The following is a 20989-nucleotide window of genomic DNA, read 5'->3' on the forward strand; positions in this document are numbered from 1 at the left end:
GTGCCTGGCCAAAGTGTATTTAATAGTTCTAAAACAAAAAAAAAATCCCTTAATTCTATCAAAATTTAGGTCTTAATTATAACATTACTGAAGTGCTTATAAAAATTATACCAGATTTCTAGCTAATGCCTGTGTAAAGAGCTATTTGCTTTTAAATTTTTCTTTATTTTTAGAAGATTTTTCTTCAAAACAGCCATTCCATTTGCTTAATAGTCCCAGGAATGAAAAATCTGAAGATACTCCATTTGCACTCATTAAATCTTAACAAAACTCCCCTTTCTGGGTGGTTTAAAGGTCCCTTCAGGCAAGCTGGTGGACTAAGAGCCTACCTCATAAGGTAAGCTGGCCCAAGAGATCAACTTTTACAGATAAATTCCTTGCTCATAAGGGTAAGGAAAAAGTGACGTGACTCATACTTAAAATACAAAAATACCTCTGGAAAGATAGAAAAGCGTGGGAAGAAGGTAGAAAATGAAAAGAAATTCTACTTCCGAGATCTTACTTAGAAAAGACACGTTATAACAAAATGAGTACTTCATGTTTTTTAATAAAGAAATGTGTCCAACAGCCCCAAGGTACAAAACTAACCAGTTCATAACTGGTTAGCAACACTACCACACAGATCAGTCCTTCCTCAGGGACACAGTCTCCTCCCTGATGCCCTCTTTGGTTACAATGCAGATCCTAAGTGCGTCCCCAGTGTACACGTCTCTCTCGGCTGCAGAAATGAAGACGTCTTTCACCAGCCGCATGGCTCTGTCCAAGGACAGCGGGACGTGCTCCACGTTCTGCATGTTCTTAAAACCAACCTGGTGGGACAGGAAACTGATGTGAGGTGTCATGTGACAATAAGCACAAAGGAAGGTTCCCAGTACTCTCACCTGTCTGAAGAGTCACAACAAAAATACCACACAAATGTCCCTCAGACTGAATAAAGACTCATCCATAGTTGCTCATGCCTGAAATCAGATGTTCAAGATCAGGCTGTGGTCGCCATGCTTTCCTAAGCTTTGGCCTCCTCCTCTACCTTGGGGAGGTGAATCTTCTCTCTCTCTCTCTCTAATTGACTTTCTAAATAAACGAAGAAGAAGGAGAGAGGATGAGGGAGGAGGGAGGAGTGGGGGGGGGGAGGAGGAGGAGGAGAAGAAGAAGAAGAAGAAGAAGAAGAAGAAGAAGTTCAAGATCAGTCTGGGCAACATAGCAAGACCTTATCTCTAAAAAAGAAAAAAAATTTTTTTTTTAAATAGCCAGGTGTGGTGGCAAGAGTCTGTAGTCTTAAAGTTACTTGGCAGAATGAGGCAGGAAATCGCTTGAGCCCAGGAGTTCGAGGCTGCAGTGAGTTGTGATCATGTCACTGTACTCCTGCCTGGGCAATACTGGGTAACAGAGGAAGACCCTGTCTCTAAAAAAATAAAATAAAACAAAATAAAGGCAGATCCAGATTTGGCTGTATTACACCCATCAGAAACCTGCCAAGTATTCCTGGTAAGGCTCCCACTCTTGAGGAGCACATGACCTAGAGAGGTGGACATATGTAAAGTGAATGTTCAGAGAATGTGCTATAACTAACAAAAACATAAGAGCCCCCAAACAGCCATCTGCTAAATATACTAGAAGAGGCTGGGCTCGGTGGCTCAGCCTGTAATCCCAGCACTTTGGGAGGCCGAGGTGAGTGGAATGCCTGAGCCTGCGGGTTCGAGACCCACCTGGGCAACTTGATGAGACCTCATCTCTACAATAAATCAAAAAATTAGCCGGGCGTGGTAGCGCACGCCTGTAGTTCCAGCTACTTGGAAGGCTGAAGCGGAAGGATCGCCGGAAACCAGCAGGTCGAGGGTGCGGTGGCCAGGAGCAGCCACTGCATTCCGGTCTGGGCGACAGAGTAAGACTCCAACTCAAAAAAAAAAAAATATATATATATATACACACACACACACACACACACACACTAGAAGAAAAAAGGATTCAGCAGAGAGGACAGCTGAACAGGCAGGTGTTGAAGGCTAAACTGAAGCTGAAGCACACAGAACATTCCAGACCAAACATGCAGGATGGAGTCAGAAAAGTTCATCTTTCCTTGGAAAAGTAGGGTCTGGGTGTAGTGTGCAGAAACAGGAGATGAAGCCAGTAAGCACTACACAGAGGAGTTGCTGCACACAACATATTCTAGAAAAAAGAGCAGGTGAATTAGGGAGGTAAGTTTTACAGGCAGAAAGAATGTTGGAAATCAATCCAATAATGCAGGTCTGAATTTAGCCAGCAGTCGTGGAAAAGAGAAAAATTAAAACACAGCCGAACCTTGAACAATAGTTTTGAACTGCTTGGGGCCTCTTATACACAAACTCATTTTAATAAAAATATTGACAAATTTTTGGAGACTTGCAGCAATCTGGATGCAGTATTAAATCCTAACTGCTGCCAGGCTTGGTGGCTCAGCCTGTAATCCTGCACCTTTGGGAGGCTGAGGTGAGTGGACTGCCTGAGCCCGCAGGTTCGAGACCCGCCTGGGCAGCGAGACCTCATCTCTACAATAAATAAAAAAATCAGCCGGGCGTGGTAGCGCGCGCCTGTAATTCCGGCTACTCGGAAGGCTGAGGCGGAAGGATCGCTGGAGCCCAGCAGGTCGAGGCTGCGGTGGCCGGGAGCGGCCACTGCACTCCAGTCTGGGTGACAGAGTGAGACTCCAACTCAAAAACACACACACACACAAAACAACAACAACAACAACAAAATCTTAACTGCCTAACATCATGGTGGCACCTGAGCTACTATAATAACCTCGTGGCCAGCTACCTCCTCTTGCAATCACGGTAGCTCAAGTGTTGAGAGCATCCATGTAAAACACCGTGTGACACTAATCAACTCCATGTGAGCAGTTGGTCTCTCCAGTAATTGTGTATCATCATAAAAAGTGATCTCTCAAAGCTCTCACGTATTTCTATTTATGTGTTTAGTGCAATACCATAACCCTAATGAACACCATGGGACCTGTACAAAGCACCATTAGTGATGCTTAAAGTGCTTCCAAGAAGCAGGAAGGGCATTACAAGAACAAGCTGAATTGCTTGATATGTACCACAAACTGAGGCCTGCAGCTGCTCACCACTTCAGATAATTCATCTTATAAACAGATGAGATAAACATACAGGATCAATGTAGTACAGTACTATACATGTATTTTCTCTCCTTTGTGATTTTCTTAGTAACACTGTCTCCTCTCTACCTTATTAGAAGAATATAGTATACGATATATATAACATACACAATACTGTGCTATTTATGTTCTTGGCAAGGCTTCCAGTCAATACACGGTATTGGTATTAGTAACGTTCTCAGGGAGTCAAAAGTTACATACATGGCTTTTCAATTGCCCAGGGATCAGTGGCCCAACCCCTATGCTATTTAAGGGTTGAATGCATTCCTTGGAGTTAGAATACAAAATGAGATGCCAAAGATATGGCAAGCAAGGGGAAGAAAGGCATTTTCACCTTAAGGTAAAAAAAGATGGCAAGAGAAGGCTTGAAAGCATGGCCTAGCCACTGCAGACATAAGAGACTTGAAAGTCATGAGAATACAGGGAAAACATCAAATCCCACAGGAGAACAGGAATAATACACACAGAGAGATGGGAAGGCCTGGATAGGGCAAATCATCCAAACAAACTCAGCAGCAATTTATAAGAAAGTCTTCATATCTCTGTTCTCCTATGCTAATGAGGAGAACTTGGAGGAAAGCACTTTATTTGAACATCGTGACAACCTGGACACAGTTTTCATTACCTGGTTGTCAAGCAGGGGCTGAAGCATGGCACTCGCTGAGCCTCCAGCCTTGAAGGAGTCTCTCTGGTAGGACCCCACTGGGTCAAAGCTGTACACAGCTCCCTTCCCTTAAAGAAGAAAAGTCTTCATGAGAATGGTATCCTAAGCAATCCAAGCATGCTAAAAATACACCCAGTTAAAACAGCATAAAAACAAACTGTCAACTTGGCTAAGATTTCAACAACCAGAACACAATCACTGTTATACAGGTGACATTCAGAACATACTATTGTACAGGGAGACAGAATACTGTCACACAGGTGATAGAACACAGTCACTGTTGCTGTTGAATAGGTGACAGAACAGTCACTGTTACATAGGTAATGGAACAGTCATTGTCTCACAGGTGACAGAACACATTATCACTGTTGAATAGGTGATAGAACTTAGTCAATGTTGCAAGAGTGACAGAATAGTCACTGTTGCAAGGGTAATGAAACACATTGTCAATGTTGTCTAGGTGACAGAAAAGTCACTGTTGCATGGGTGACAGAACACACTGTCGTATAGGTGACAGAACAGTCACTGTTGCACAAGTGACAAAACACAATCACTGTCACACAGGTGATGGAATACATTGTCACTATTGTGTAGGTGGTTAGTCAGAACATAGTTACTGTCACAAGGGTGACAGAACAGTCACTGTCACTGTTATACAGGTGGTAGAAAACAGTCACAAGGGTGACAGAACAGTCACTGTCACATGGGTGATGAAACACATTGTTGCTGTTGTACAGGTGACAGAACACAGTCACTACTGCACAGGTGCCATCTAGCAGACAGCCCAGCTCCTCACTGATGCTCTTAACCTCCACCGACCAAGCTGGAAATGTGCTCAGAGGCAAGAGGCTCACACACTGACAATCAAACACTGTGGCCAAACTGCCTGCCACACACAACTCTATGCATTCTTCAAGCTCATATCACCAATTAACCATCCTGTGGCCCCCAACATGTAGGTGGCTTCAAAGATGCACTGGCTAATGGCCACAGGTCCTGCTCTAAGTTCTAACCAACCTCATGACATTCCTTAAAAAAAAAAAAAAAAAAAAAAGAAAAAAGTGTAGTTTTAGCATAGACTTGATACATCGTTTAAAATTTTCCTAGTGCTACATATATGAGCAATCACATGAAAAATGTACTGTAGATGTTTTAACTAATAGCAAGCATACCTTTTAGCATCAGTAATATAAAAGCCAATATCTAATAAAAAAGGACTTCAGAAAAACACATATGCCACATATAAAAGATTAGTTTTGCCCAAAATGCAAACCACTTGCTTTGCACTGCCAGAACTATAAAGAATCACTACTTTTTTTGTAGGACTCATTCACCCATTCTAACAGTCAGAGGGAACTGTGAGTGGTTGAGAAATGGGCCTCTCAGACTCTCCTGGAGTATAAATTATGCCTTTTCTGAAGAGCAGAATCTTCAAATTGTGAAAATATGTAACTATGACCCAGTAATGATCTATCTCATTTATAGGACCTGTCCTACAAAAACGTTTAGGCAAAAACATAAGAACAAGGAACACATTTCAGTATTAGTTAAAAGAACAAAAAATTACAAGCAACTTACAATCCATTAGTAGAAAAATGGTACACTCACACAACAAAAAGCAGGATAGTGTTTAAAAGGTGAGAGAACAAGCCCTGGATCCAGAATGCCCAGGTACAAATGCTTCCATCACATTCTAATTGTGTGGCCTGGTCAGGTTGTTTTTTTTCCAGAGGAATGATACATACAACCACCTAAGAGGGCAATGAGTTAACTCACATAAAATACAGTAATTTCTTTCTTTTTTTGAGTTGGAGTTTTACTCCATCGCCCAGGCTGGGGTGCAGTGGCACACTCAGGCCACTCCAGCATCGACCGCCTGGGCTCCGGCGATCCTTCCTCCTCGGCCTTCCAAGTAGCCAGAACACTACAGGTGTGTGCTACCATGGCTGGCTAATTTTTTATTTATTGTAGAGAAGAGGTCTCACCAAGTTGCCTGGGCTGGTCTTGAACCCGCAGGCCCAGGCATTCCATTCGCCTCAGCCTCCCAAAGTGCTGGGATTACAGGTTGAGCCACCGAGCCTGGTAAACACAGTAATTTCTAATACACCAAATGTGCTCCCTACATGTCAGACGTGCACATGACTATTATTTGGCAGCTTGAGAAGACAACGACTTATGTACATATGAAAGGATGAGGGGTGGGGGAGCAGCACATCCACAAGACAGTAAAATAAGAGTGTTCTATGGGTCATACTATTCTGCTTTTGTTTAAAAACACAAGAAAACTACATATTTATATATAAGCATAAAAAAGTCTGGAAGGATAAATAGCCAACTGTGGTTGGCTATTTTTGAGCGTGGGATGAAAGGCAAGAAAAGAAGAAAACCACTTCATATGCTTCCTTTCACACTGCTTGAGTTTATTACAAAGAACACATGTAATACTGCAATTTTTTAAAAAGCCTTTTATAAACAACTGTGTTCTGAGTGTGAAAAACCACAGACCATTTATGAGGTATAACTTAAAAATAATATAACTGATTTTGAAAACATGCATCCCAGAAACAAAACATTCCACTAGCTACCCTGGGAGATGTGGCACAATCTTCTTATTATTCATGGATAACTGCAAAATTATGTAGATGTAATCTTGCTGGAGAAGGCAGCATCTGCAGTCACCTAAGAAAATCTGGGTAAGTGTTTGTGCTGGATGCAAGACTGGGACAAAAAATGAGCCCACAGTGGGCAGTGCACTAACCTCAACGTCCAAGAAAAGAAAGGGATGTGAGGCATAAAGGCAAAAGAACAATTCTCTCTCTCATGAGGTCGACAGGCCACAAGGAAAGTGAGACCTAAGAGTTTCACCCAAGGGGTGACAAACAAAAGAGAACGTGGGCTATATCTAAGGACAGAGGCTCAAAAAAATCCCTAGAAAGTGCAGGACAGACACTTGAAATATAAGTGCAGAATATATGAATCTTTACTATACATATAAAGTGTGTTCACGATAAATTCCAAAAAGCACAATGACTTCAATGCAAAAAATAAAAATACAACCAGACGAGTCTTAGAATTTCAATAAGCTATGAATGGGAGAAGCTTTTCTAACAAGGTAGAAAACTCAAAGCCACGAAGAAAAGATTGACAGATTAGACTGTATGAAACTCAAAAAATTCTGTGTAGCAAGACACCCCCAAAAAGTAAGAGACAAAGAATACTTCTGCGAGGCATCTATAATGTGCATTACAGAGGGTTGACACAGTTGAATGTAGTGCTTGAAAATCAGTAAGAAAAAACTAGGCCGGACTTGGTGACTCAGCCTGTAATCCCAGCACTTGGGGAGGCCTATGCGAGTGGATTGCCTGAGCCTGCCAGTTCGAGATTAGCCCAGGCAACTTGGTGAGACCTTGTCTCTACAATAAAATAAAATAGCCAGGCGTGGTAGCATGCATCTGTAGTTCTGGGCTACTCGGAAGGCTGAGGTGGAAGGATCGCTGGAACCCAGAAAGTCAACACTGGGATGGCAGTAAGCGAGCATGCCACTGCACTCCGGTCTGGGCTAAGGAGTGAGACTCAAACTCAAAAAAAAAATAAATAAATAAATAAATAAAATAAAAATAAAGAAAAAACTAACCTTCAAATAAGAAAATGAACGAAGGTTAATATATGAGTTGGTCTCCCAACTCATGTTTGTTGAAATTTTAAAAGTCAACAAACATATGAAAAGATGCCAAAATACATAAAAATTAAAACAACAATATTTAATGGGCAAAGATATATTTTAAAATGTGTCAATTCTGATACTGGAAAGGTTATGTAAAATCAGATACCCATGGCCCCTGCTTGGGACACATGTGTTGGTACAACCTTTCTGAAGGACAAGCCAGCCAGTGGAGTCAACAAAATGTAAAAAAAAAAAAAAAAAACCCCAAAACCCTCTATCCCAAAAATGTTCAATGACTAGGAATTTATTATAGAAAGATAAGCATAATTGGAAAAGTACACAAACATGTATGTACAGGATGCTCATCATATCATTTATATTAAGAAAACTGGAAACAATCTAAATGCCCTTTAGAGGACCAGATAGGTAAATAGTGGTACAACCACACACTGTGTAAGTCAGCTATTAAAAATCATCAGTAATATAGCTTAAAACTATCTTCATGATAACATATCTGATTACAGAAAAGCTTCGATACTACATTCCTACTTACATAAAAATCCAAGAGTATGTGGGTAAGCATGTACTTATTGACCTGGAGAACAGACAGTTGTTGACCACACTGACCTGGAGGACAAACAGCTGTTGAACCTGCTGACTTGAAGAACAGACAGCTATTGACCCTGCTGACCTGGAGGACAGACAGCTGTTGAACCAATGGCTTGGAGGCCAAACAACTGTTGATCCCACTGACCTGAAGAACAGACAGCTACTGACCCTGCTAACCTGGAGGACAGACAGCTGTTGACCCCAATGTCCTGAAGGTCTTCATAAGTAACACTACTGCTCTCCAAGTCTCTATCTCCACCAACAAAGAAGACAGGAAATAGTCTCTTGAGACATCAGCAGAGGCTCTGGACTTGAGCGCACCAGACGCAAGTGGTCAAGGGTGGGAGTGAAACATGTGAAATGGAGAGCCAATGTAAACAGAGCAGAGACCTTCAGTGCTCTTCCTTCTCCTAGGCCTAGAATGCTGTCAATCAGGCTTCTTCCTATATTCCCACCCACTCCAGGCCAAGACTTCTGAAATCTTCATCTAAAGAAAATGCTGGTAATGGAAGCACACAGCTAAAGCCTGTCAGTTGACAAGCCATGCCACCACAGATCTTGACAATCATATTTTGGTATATCACTCTTCAATATAAATGAATAGCCAAAATCAACAGAAAATTGAAGGAACCCTCTAACATAGAAGACAGAGGTCCAAAATGAACACGCAACATGGAAAAAAAGCAGAACACAGAAAAACTTTCAAGAAAGTACAAAAATATCTCACAAAATCAGGATAATTAAAAAAATAATAATATTTTGGTAGGCTGAGGCAAAAGGATTGCCTGAGCTCAGAGTTTCAAGACCAGCCTGGGCAACTTGGCAAGACCTTGTCTCTGCAATAAATCAGAAAGTTAGTTGGGAGTGGTAGCATGCACCTATAGTTCTAGCTACTTGGAAGACTGAGGTGGAAGAATTTCCTGAGCTCAGCAGGTGGAGGCTGCGGTGGATGTGAGCATGCCACTACACTGCAGCGTGGGTGACAAAGTGAGACTCCAACTTGAAGAGGAAGAGGAAGAAGAGGAAGAAGAGGAGGAGGAAGAAGAGGAAGAAGCGAAAGAAGCAGCAGCAGCAGCTGCTCATGGAAATTAATGATACTAGAAATAAAATCAATCAGCAACGACTAAAAAGCTAAAGTTGAGGAAATCTTCATAAAGTAGAACAAAAAGATATAGAGACAATACGTGGGGACAAACATAAAGTACAGGATCCTAATCCAGGTGGTTGTGGAAAAGGTGGGGAGGGGAAGGGGAGGAGAGGAAAGGAGAAAGAGGACATCATAAACAAGAAGAGACTCTAGACAAGGAACATCACTACACAATTTCTTAACACCAGGATAAAGTAAAGGTTCTAAAAACAAAGACTCAAAAAGGCCCCCGATTTTCTATTTCAATAATCTCTTGGGAGAAGCAGGCCTCCCAAGAAAAAGGAAAGCATGGGATCCAGCAAACAGGATATCCAGTGTCAGGAGCAAGGCAAAGAAAATTCCCATAGTGATGGCCAAAGAAACTCTGGGATGGTAGCATGCATCATGCCTAGAACAACTGGTCCATCCTGGAGCGAGGGGAAGAGAGTTCATAGAGTATCTGTGGCTGACTGTCAGATGAACTGTCCTCGGAGACTGTGAAAAGCACTTTGTGACAAAAGGTTTTGAAAACCGTGAGCCAATCAGAGATAGTTAACTCCAGGAAAAAAACCAACTGTATAAGAAGCATCACGGCATACTAATTGGCACAGCAAAGATCAATATTTATCTGGTGATAATGAAAACATTAGATGTATTTCATCTAGTGTGATGTGTTATGGGAGGATGCTAATGAGAAGGAGGTCCCACAGTTAAGGACCATCATCTATCAGAACAAAACCCAACATATATCATAGTAAGACCATCATCTACCAGACCTAAACATCAAAAGTCAGTATCTTAAAAGATTACAGCATATAGTACTTTGGAAAATGAAGGTAAATACCAGAAAATACAGGCAAAAGAGCTGAAAACTGTCTTTGGGCAATGAAAATAGAAGACAAGAGGATGACTTTATTGTTTACATACTCTACAAAGTAAAAATTAATTTAAAGAACAATTAAAGCAAACTTGACAAACAAGATTAGAAAGATGGCTCTAAAGATGCCTGAGAATATCACCAAAACTAGGAACACTGTCACATGGAAATCAAAGAACAGGACTCTGAAGTCAAACACAGCCTAATCCAAATCTGGTTGGCAGATGTGAGCTTTCCCAGCTTAGTCTTTCTAACTCCCAGAAAAACTCAAAGGACATTGTCTGGCCTGCTGAATTCAATGGTAGCTATTTTTAACGCTGCTAAAATCTGACCCTATTAATCTGAGATTAAAGCCAGGTATAATGTAAGTCACAAGAGGACCAGAAACATCCAGCATGCTAGGTTAGGCAAACTAAACTGTAGCTAGAATTTCATTACACAGGTTAAGGGTAATATATTTCTACTTACCATTTCTATACTTTTCTCTTAGTTTTCAAGTAAGGATGAAAGCCTTAAAAATAAACTGTGTCAACCTACACCTAAACCATGGTAGGTAAATTGGTTAGAATGCCCCCAAGGTCCCATCAGAGAAGGAGAGCAAAGAAAAAGCTCATAGATCAGAAAGAGATAGGAATAAAAACATGAGCAGCAGGGTGCTGAGAAGAGTAATTCCTTTCCTCCTGAGTGTCCCCTCATTTTTTTTGTATCTGACTGAAAAATACAGAGTGTCTGGGTGGCTATGACATAGTCAACTGCATTTTTTCCCCTGGAAGCTTGAAACTAAGCTGGGCCTTGAACACTCGCAGGCACTGACAAAGCTATTTAAGCTGCTGCTTGAAAACACTGAGATTAATCTTTTACTGAACACACAGAAACCAGCCCCTGTCCTGAACCAAATTCATTAATTCTCATTAAGCCCCATAACTAGATCCCCTCACTGTGGACATTCTTAGGTAGAATACTTCTTCTCTCACTGGTCGTTAAGAGAACCGGTACAGCACTCTGTATGTAAATACCCCTAAAATAAATAAATTCTTTGGACTGATAATCTTGGCATGTAGTGTTTTTTTTTTTTGGAATCCCAATTTAGTTTGGGGCAGTCCCTTTGTGGGAACTGCCCTGTCACTAATTTTAGGGCAATGCCAGGCACAGGTCCAGTCAGAGAGAACACAGAAGATGAACTTACTCCAATGATGTCCTTGCCCAGACACTTCTGTAACTTCTCATTGCTATGGACTACTCTAAATGGTGGCAGATGTGTTCTGGGAGATTGTAGTTGGTTTTTGGAAGCATTCAAAAGTCAATCCAAATCAGAACTGATGGAAAACATTGTTGCCCATGTGGGGTAATATAACTTTGGATAAAACACGGGATGGAAATGTCAAGTATAAAGCACTTAATTTTCTCAAACACTCAGGGTCTGACTCTGACAGAAAATCGGAGGTGTTTAAAAAAGGTTCTGAAAACATTGAGGAGACGTATAAATTAATTACTCCAAATGACATCTAAGATAACACTTTCCAGTAACTTTCTAAAGTGTGTTTGTTAACAACTTGTCAATACTCAGAACCTTATTGGGTAAGGCTTCGCTATGTCCAATTTGTTTCTGTAATATAAAAATGGTAATTATTACTACTAACCATGCAAGATCCTGAGGAAACAGTAAAATAACTAGCTGCTAAGCACCCACGATTAGAGCTTTACTGCGCTATCTGCTGTGCACCTTTGGATGTAATTAATTTCTCTTTAGTCCCAGTTTCAGCACATCCGTAATCAGAAAATGAAGTTATTGGGCTAGATAACGCTTAGGGTTCTGTTTAATGCTAGATGGAAATACATACATCTAGGAAAGGCCAATGCCTCCCTCCATTTTCCAGAAAGAAATAAATACTTCTTCTTCTTACCTTCTTCATCAAGTCCACCGATGATGTTGTAAACATAGTATGGAAAGAAGCGCTTTGAATACAGGATTGTAGACAGCATTGCAGCAATTGCCCCCGTAGTCATGGCCTTATTGTTGGAATGCTTATACATCTGCAATTATCAATAAAAATAACAGGGATATAGAGGCAAAATCTATTACAGACTAGAACAATCAACAGTATAAAGAATAATGCCTACCTCAGTGAAAGGAGAATGCATGCCTGTTTCTTTTCAGATTAACAACACAGCATTACTAATATAAATTTAAAAATTTTAAGGAAAAGAATGCCAAGTTTGCCCTCAGCTCTCTGGTTTAAAGATCCTAGTTTCCATGCTATCCCTGTCTCAAGCACTGTTAATTCAAGACTAAGTAAGTATGAACAGGGCTACTGGGAAAGATACTTTAAATCCAGCTATCTTCCTCACTCTGCATCTAGACCAGGGGTCAGCAAACTAAGCCCATGGGCCAAATCCAGTCTACCATCTGTTTCTAGAAATACTGTCCATGGCTGCCTTCTCATTATAACGGCAGAAATGAGAAGCTACAACAGAGGCCAAAAGGCCCACTGAAAATATTTACTACCTGGACCTTTACAGAAAAGTCTGTTGACCCCAATCAAACCCAAACATAAGTCCTTCTCCTTGCAGAGTACATCTCTGTGAACACAGAAAGTATAAGGGCAACATCCTTACTCTGCATGACTCTAATACAGAGTAGTGGTCTTGATCCTTAAACTATCTACAGAGAATGACAATGCAGTAATTGTACAATCCTAGATTTACCATACCCTTGGGAACCAAAAATTATCCAATTGATAGAGAAATTCTACAAAATTTACAAATCATCTACCTTTAGTCTTGCTTCAATAATCTTTGTCAGGGTAAGACAATCTCCATGAAAACCGCTGCATCCAATGACTGTTTTGTCTGTTCTGTAAAAAGCACATTTCAGGAAACTGAGTTGGTTAGACAGTAAAGCAAAACCTGTCTTAGGCAACTTAAAATTCCTATACCCATTATTCCTTACATGGTAATGGGACAACTAAGTAGCCTTTCTGGGCAGGGGCTCTTTATTCCCATATCTGACTCCTTATACCTAATTAAATGGGTGGACCAAGGACTTAAAAGTACAACTATAAATGAATGAAAGAAAACATGGGTGAGCCATCTCAGACCAGAGAAGGCAGATTTAAACACAACATAGCCCAAGGGCCATAGAGAAAAATGTTGTAAATATGACTCCATAAAAAGTTAAAACTTCTGGGGAGTGGGGGGGGGCACCCCTCATTAATAAGAGTACCTGATCTCAAACCAGGTGAAATGGGGACCAAAGTGAGGCCCAAACTTTACCTACACAATGACCATTTGTATACCTAACTCTGAAGCTAAAAATTTCTACCGAGAAAAATAAGAACAGTTAAAAAAAAAAACAAAACTAAAAAAAATTGGTAGCACATATGACCAAAGTCTTAATTTTTTTTTTTTAATCAGAGTCTCACTATTGCCAAGGCTGGAGTTGCAGTGACATGCTCATGGCCTCCATAGCCTTGACCTGCTGGGCAAAGGTGATCCTTCTGCCTCAGCCTCCCAAGTAGCTGGAACTACAGGTGTATGCCACTATACCCGGCTGACTTTTTGATTTATTGCAGAGACAAAGTCTCATCAAGCTGCTCAAGCTGGTCTCAAACCCTTGGGTTCAGGCAATCCTCTCGTCTCCACCTCCCAAAGTGCTGGAATTGCAGGTGTGAACCACCGCACCAAGCTCCAAAGTCTTAATTTCCTTAGTTTACAAAGGGTTCCTACCAAGAAGAAAAACATTAACATCATAATGGAAAGATAAGTAGTTCTATAAACAGACAAGTCACTGAAAAAAAGAGACACAAGTGACCATAAACATAAGAAAAAAGCCTTTATATCACTCAGAAATCCAAATCTAAACAAGATATTTCAACCAATGCAACTGGCTAATAATGCCTCACTAATGCTGGTGAGGTTGTGGAAAACAGGCACTTCAGATACATGGAAACAGTATAAACTGATCTAACTTTTTATATGGGCAATGTGGCACTATCTATTAAAAATTTAAATACACAACACTTTCACTCATTAATTCTATTGCTAAAAATACATCCAGTCACTACTCACACTGATACATCCAGTCATCTACTCACACTGATGAGTATGCATTTAAATAGCTCCCCCAAACAAAACAAAACTCAATCTAAATGCCCATCAGCATGGAATTGATTAAATGTTGGTACATTCATACAAATTCAACTGTGCATACTTCAAAAATTAGTTCCTAAATCTTGACATCAATCTATAAGGAAACAAACCAATTTTTTTTTTTTTTTTTTTTTGAGTTGGGAGTCTTACTCTGTCACCCAGACTGGAGTGCAGTGGCCGCTCCCGGCCACCGCAGCCTCGACCTGCTGGGCTCCGGCGATCCTTCCACCTCAGCCTTCCGAGTAGCCGGAATTACAGGCGCGCGCTACCACGCCCAGCTAATTTTTTGATTTACTGTAGAGATGAGGTCTCGCTGCCCAGGCGGGTCTCGAACCCGCAGGCTCAGGCAATTCACTCATCTCAGCCTCCCAAAGGCGCGGGATTACAGGCTGAGCCATCGAGCACGGCTATATAGACCAATTTTGTCAAGAAATATTTGGCAGTCACATGATAAACTCTTCCTTTTGGAAAATTATGAATGACCCATACAAACTATGCTTATTCTACCAGAGAAGAAACTGACACCTCCGGGGCCACCACGAGCAGTTCCTGATCCATCCCTACACCCAACTTCACTGCACTCAGTTATAAACTTCAATTTCCCATAAGGATTTACTGCCTTTACTACCAAGATGGGTTGACAATACCAATAGGAAAGGACAAAATCTTAGAACTTCAAGATGCTTTCCCCAAATATACAGAAGCATCAAAGGAACTGTAGTTTTTATGCATCTCTGGGACCAGGAAAGATGACAGAGCTGTCTTTTCTTCTTTGCTTCTCCCTACAGTATCGCAAGGACTTGTCCAAAGGACCTAAACCTCATCAGTCCCATCCTATTACAGTTCAGGTTTAACAGGTTTTTGTGACTAACCGTTAACAACCATTTACAAGCATTTCCAAAAGTGTTAAATAAACTACTACTAATCTGCAATATGTATTTCGGCGATTTATACTCACTTTAACAAAATTTTTTGGTTTTATTTTCATGTGTTTTAGAAAAAATATAGCTAGCCCCTTAAAACTGAGCTATAGATAGATATGTAATCCATTTCAATCATCAAAATTAATGTTTTAGGTAGAAAAGGGAGGGGCAGATTTTAAAAACCATTTAATGGCTTAATGATGCTCTATGGCTTGAATGTCTGCCCCCTCTAAAATCCATGTTGAAATTGAATTGCCATAGTGACAGTATTGGAAGTTCGGCCCTTTAAGAGGTGTTTAGGTCATCATAGCACCGCCCTCATGAAAGAACATCAACACCGTGTGGGTACACCCCCTCTTCTCTCTCTGCCCTCCTGCATTCTTGTGACACAGTACAAAGGCCCTTGTCATATACCAGCCCCTAGTCCTTGGACTTTCCGGCCTCCAGAACCATGAGCTAATGAGTTTCTGTTAAGAGTAAGTTACTCGGTCTACTGCATTGTTATAGCAGCACACAGTGGACTGAGACAAATGAATAGAGGGATAGAAAGACTGTAAAGTCATTATAGTAAAATGCTAATGGTAAGATCTAGGTGATGGCATTTGGGTGATTGCTATGAAATTCTTTTACTTTTTGAAATTTTTCAGGATAAAATGCTGGGGTAAAAATATTTGGGTTACCAAAAGCACTGGTGGTACCCAGACATAATTATTACAAAGACTGTAGATCAAACTATTGGGAAATATTAACTTAGAAAGTTGTTTTCTAACAAAAAATGCAAATTAAGCTCCCAATAGGCAATCTAAAAACTCATAAGACAAATCATTTAGAAGTAGACTCTCCTGTAGCATTAAGTCATCACAAAGGCATTGTGAAATGTGCCCTTAGAAATATTTACTTACAATTTGTAACATTTGGGGCTGTCCCGGGTGTGAATTGAAAATCCTTCACTCAATCTAGTGTCAGAAGCAACAATTGAAAAATCTTCTCCAGCAATTGCCAATACAGTACTGAGGGAAAAAACAAGACAAAAGTTAGCGCTTCAGGATGGTAATCCAATCTTTCCAAATAGAAGAATGCTCCATTGCACTCAGTGGAATAAGAAATGTGAAAAAGAACAGGATTCAAGGCTGGATGCAGTGGTTCATGCCTGTAACCCCAATGCTTTGGGAGGCCAAGGACAGAGGACTGCCTGAGCCCAGGATTTCAAGACCAGATTAGGCAATATAGTGATATCTTGTCTCTACAAAAAAATTAAAAAATTAGCCAGGTGTAGTGGCACATACCTATAGTCCCAGCTACCCAGAAGGCTGAGGTGGAAGGATTGCCTGAGCCCAGGAATTCGAGGCTGCAGTGAGCTATGATCATGCCACTGTACTTCAGCCTGGGTGACAAGAGTGAGACCTTGTATCTCTCTCTCTCTCTTTTTTTTTTTTGTGAGTTGGAGTCTCACTCTGTCACCCAGACTGGAGTGCAGTGGCTGCTCCCGGTCACCGCAGCCTTGACCTGCTGGGCTCCAGCGATCCTTCCACCTCAGCCTTCCGAGTAGCCGGAATTACAGGCGCGCGCTAGGCTAATTTTTTGATTTTATTGTAGAGATGAGGTCTCGCCTGCCCAGGTGGGTCTCGAACCCGCAGGCTCAGGCAATCCACTCACCTCAGCCTCCCAAAGGCATGGGATTACAGGCTGAGCCACCAAGCCCGGCTTGAGACCTTGTCTCTTAATGGGGTTTCAAAAAGACCACTCTGACAATAACATAATATGTGAAAAGAGATGGAAACACTGTTTCAACAAGAGCAATAAAACAGTAAGGTAACAGGATGAACAAGAAGAAACAGGTAAATCCAAAAATCATTATAAACACACAAAATAGACAAGTTTTTGTATCTAACTAAATGTGTTAGGAACTAGGAAAACCAATTACAACATCCAAGATTTTAAACTCAGATGAGCAGAACTGTAAGGAGTATTCAAAAGGAGAAGAAGAGATTGAGGAGTAACTAGCTTGCTTTTTGTTTTGTTTCCTATCTTGAAACATGGTGAGAGCAAAAATTCAGGTAAAAATGTTTTGCTGAAGAAATCAGAATTGAGGAATCCATGAGGCAGGCATTGGAGAAACAGATTTGGGAAGTAACCCTCTAGGGATGAAATATGTGAGTGTCAAGTGAAAAGCATGGAAGCTAATGACTGGGTGTTAAGTCACATTTAAAGATGCAGAGTAGAAAAAGGCAGAGAGTTAGGCCTCATCTGGTGGCAGCAAAGGCTGCTGAGAGCTAGCTGCAATAAACGCTAAAGAAAAAGAACTAAGACTGAGAAATGGTAACTTGATTAATAATCAGAAAGTTGTTAAGTAACTTTAAGAACAGTAATGACATAAATTGAATTACAAGGTGTTAAAAAATGAGTAATGAGTGAATACTGAACACCTTGCAAATTCTTACAAGGAACTGCCTTATGAAATGGGTCTAATAACCCACCTTAACATGTAATTGCATATCTCATCACCACAGGAAATGTCAAGACACATAACGGAAAGCACACATAAACTGTGATGAAAAAGCTATGGGTTAAAATCCTGACCCAACTTCACACCAGGTCTGCAACCAGGATAGCTTTTCAGCTTCTAAGAGCCCCACAAGGATAATGCCATCAAACATTCACTAATCATGAGGTGTCAATAAGATACAACATGCAGTTTACAAAATATCTCTCTCTTGATTCTCCCTAAAACTATGAAGGAGCTAAGGAAGATAAGGAAATGTAGGTTCAAGAAGCTGAGAAGCACCCAAAGACCACACTGTCCTTTAGTGACTACAACCAGGGCTAAGATCCCTCCTATTATCTAACATAACCCCAAAATCTGCACTAATATTTCACATTTATAAGCACCTGATGAATATTTTTGCTTTTCTTAAAGAAACATCTGTTTGTCTGAATTGTGTATGTGTGTGTCTCTTTTTTCTGGGGGGGAGTTGGAGTCTCACTCTGTTGCCCAGGTTGTAGTGCAGTGGCACGCTCACAGCCACCACAGCCTCAACCTGTTGGGCTCGGGCAAGCCTTTCGCCTTAGCCTTCCAATAGCTGGAACTACAGGTACGCACATGCTACAACACCCAGCTAAGTTTTTTTTAAAATTTATTGTAGAGATGAGGTCTCACCAAGGTGCCCAAGCTGGTCATGAACCCCTGAGCTCAGACCATCCTCTTGCCTCCGCCTCCCAAAATGCTGGGATTACAGGCTTGAGAGTATGTGTGTTTTAATGTACAAAAAGTTGATTGGTAAACTGTAACCACTGCTTCAGTTTACAGAGCTTCATAAGAGTCTGAAACAAAGCATCTTTCTACATCTCTAATTATTTAGCCTTCTATCAAGGAAAATAATTACTTAAAATAAAGCCGGTAACTAAAAGAACAAAACCTAGGCCGGGCCAGGTGGCTTAGTTTGTAATCTCAGCACTCTGGAAGACCCAGTGGCTTGATGCTGGGGTGATGGTGAGTATGCCACTGCACTCCAGCCCGGGCGACAGGGTGAGACTCCAACATATAAATAGATATAGATAGAGACAGATAAACAAACGAACAAAATCTGAACATACAAGAACACACATTTTATTTGTGAGTTGGAGTCTCACTCTGTCGCCCAGGCTGGAAGGCAGTAGCCTGCTCATGGTCACCCCAGTGTTGATCCACTGGGTTCAGGTGATCCTTTCATCTCAGCCTTCCAAGTAGCTGGAATTACAGGCACGTGCCATCACACCCGGTTAACTGTTTGCTTTATTGTAGAGATGAGGTTTCGCCAAGTTGCCCAGATAGTCTCCAACCCGTGGCCTCAGGCAATCCTCTCACCTCGGCCTCCCAAAGTGCTGAGATCACAGGCTTGAGCCACCGCGCTTGGCCAAGAACACACATATTAAAAGGTGCTTCTTCTATTCCCCCCCATGGACTTAAGCTAAACGTTAAAAAACAAAAACACGCATCTGTGAAATTAAATCTGACCAACCAGTCCCACCTTCTATTTGAAATAACAGAAAACGGTTAAGCTGGTCGATTAGACCTTCCAGCAACAGACACAACCAAGCATCTAATAATTCCGGCCAAATAACCATAACTTCAAAGCTTCAGGTGCTACACCTCTCCTCTCGCCTGCTTGCATGAGAAACATGTTCAGACGCCACGAAAAAGTAATGACCTTAAAAAAAAAAAGTGAGAGTCTCGCTGTCGCCTAGGCTGGACAGCAGCCTAGAAATCCGGGGCTTAAGCCATCTTCCCGTCTCATCCTCCCAAAGCTTGAGACTACAGGTGAGCCCCTGCTCCTGGCCTGAGGTCTGTCTTTAAAAGTCTTCATAGAGCAGCAGCTGTTTCGACTCCTACTCCACCGTGTCACTGCAGCAAGCAGCACAGAGCGGTCGACCCCCCAAAAAGCCCGGATAGCCGGCCTATCAGGACACCCCTAAACACCCACACTGTATCTCTGCCACCCAGCGAAGGCGAGCAGGGCGCGAGAGGACGGCACGGAGACTGGCCCTGCGCGGCCACGAAGGCTGGGGCCCGAGGCCTGAGGGGGACCGGGCAGTGCCCTCCCCGCCGCGACCCCAACAGGCTGGAGCAGAAGGGGCGGGGGGAGGAGCTAAAGCGGCGGATCCTGGGGCTTTACCCTCCATTGAAAGCGTAGGGCGAAAAGCGCAGACTCAACGGGCCCGCGGCGCCGTGCGGCTCCATCCCCAGGTCTCGGCCGGGACCCGCGTACAGCAAGGCGGAGGACGACATCGCACTGCCGCGGCGGCGACTCCTGCTGTCTCACGGCGAGATGGCGGTCCGACCGGACGTGACGCCATTTCCGGATTCTCCCGGCGCTTCCTCCCGGCTTCTCTATCTCTCATTCGTCGTTGGTCCTGAAGGTCAACGCCTCCACCTCCGCTACCTATTCCAAGAAGACTGACGGAGATGTAACGGTATTTTTTCTAAGAAAAAAAAATTTTAAATTCTGTCCATGCCAAAAACTGGCAAAATTCCAATACTCTATTGGTGGGAGTGTAAGCTGGTACAGCATTTGAAAAGGGATTGGCATCGCCTGGCATAGTTGAATGCACACATGCCTCGTGACCCAGCAATTCCACTCTTGGGTTTATGCCCCAGCAGAAGACAGGCACACGGATAAAGGATTATTGTTAATGACCCAATCTGGAAATGAGTCAAACGTCCATCGACAGCAGACGATACGTTAATTAAACTGTAGTCATACAGTGAGATATGTCAAAGCAAAGATTAACTAACTACTGCTAGTTGGGAGACAGGAAAGATAAATCAACATGGATGAGTCTTGGCTGGGTGAGGTGGCTCACGCCTGGAATCCCAGCACTTTGGGTGGCTGGGGGTGGGGAGGATTGCTTGAGCCCAAGAGTTGGAGACCAGCTTGGGCAACATAGCGAGAACTTGTCTCTTAAAAGAAAAAAAAAATTAGCAGAACATGGTGGCATGCACCTGCAGTCCCAGCTACTCAAGAGGCGGAGAAGGGAGGCTCCCTTAAACCCAGGAGGTTGAGGCTGCGGTGAACCGTGATCATGCCACTACACTCCAGCCTGAGCAACAGAATGAGACTGAAAGGGTAAACTGAGGCAAGGTGGACTGGTGCCAAAGGAATAATGCAAGATTACAACAAAGAAGGAAGCGGAAGGTAGTAAAGTTTATTATTCACCTTTCACAGATGGAAAGGGGACCAGTACTCAGGCGAGTGTGGCTCCAAAGGGCTGAGAACCGCGTACATTTAAGGCCCTTCAGAGAAGAGGGTTTCGGGCTGGAGGGGTTTGGGCCAAAATGAATGTCCA

At 42.1% G+C, this 20989-nt stretch overlaps 1 protein-coding gene across 4 annotated transcripts; it reads right to left on the reverse strand.

The window, feature by feature from the left end:
• Positions 1–310: 310 nt before the first annotated feature.
• On the reverse strand, positions 311–20011 carry PSMB1 (proteasome subunit beta 1). Of its 4 annotated transcripts, XM_021717316.1 has the most exons (8): positions 19819–20011; positions 16069–16176; positions 12868–12949; positions 11999–12128; positions 9701–9704; positions 8134–8136; positions 3780–3881; positions 528–809 (listed from the first exon to the last, which is right to left on the reverse strand). In XM_021717316.1, the coding sequence occupies exons 1-8, from the start codon at positions 19929–19931 to the stop codon at positions 740–742; spliced, it is 612 nt and encodes a 203-aa protein (XP_021572991.1). In that variant the 5' UTR covers positions 19932–20011; the 3' UTR covers positions 528–739. The 4 variants fall into 4 exon arrangements, with proteins under 4 accessions (XP_021572989.1, XP_021572991.1, XP_008065673.1 ...); XM_021717314.1 differs by lacking the exons at positions 8134–8136; positions 9701–9704 and adding an exon at positions 311–325 and having other exon boundaries at positions 611–809; positions 3780–3886; XM_008067482.1 differs by lacking the exons at positions 8134–8136; positions 9701–9704 and having other exon boundaries at positions 3780–3886.
• Between the last annotated feature and the right edge of the window lie 978 nt (positions 20012–20989).

Source organism: Carlito syrichta, unplaced genomic scaffold (genome assembly GCF_000164805.1).
Source record: "Carlito syrichta isolate Samal-C Ts95f unplaced genomic scaffold, Tarsius_syrichta-2.0.1 Scaffold309642, whole genome shotgun sequence".
NCBI classification, from domain to species: domain Eukaryota; kingdom Metazoa; phylum Chordata; class Mammalia; order Primates; family Tarsiidae; genus Carlito; species Carlito syrichta.

What these genes read in the sequence shown, in the direction of transcription:
- PSMB1 (XM_021717314.1), bottom strand. Translation starts at nt 19,931, where the DNA reads ATGTCGTCCTCCGCCTTGCTGTACGCGGGTCCCGGCCGAGACCTGGGG. An exon ending in CGGTGGACTTGATGAAGAAG is followed by an intron (nt 3,887 to 11,998) that starts GTAAGAAGAAGA and finishes TTCTTCTTTAAG; the next exon opens with GGAAGGGAGCTGTGTACAGC. An exon ending in AGCCCCTGCTTGACAACCAG is followed by an intron (nt 810 to 3,779) that starts GTAATGAAAACT and finishes CTGTCCCACCAG; the next exon opens with GTTGGTTTTAAGAACATGCA.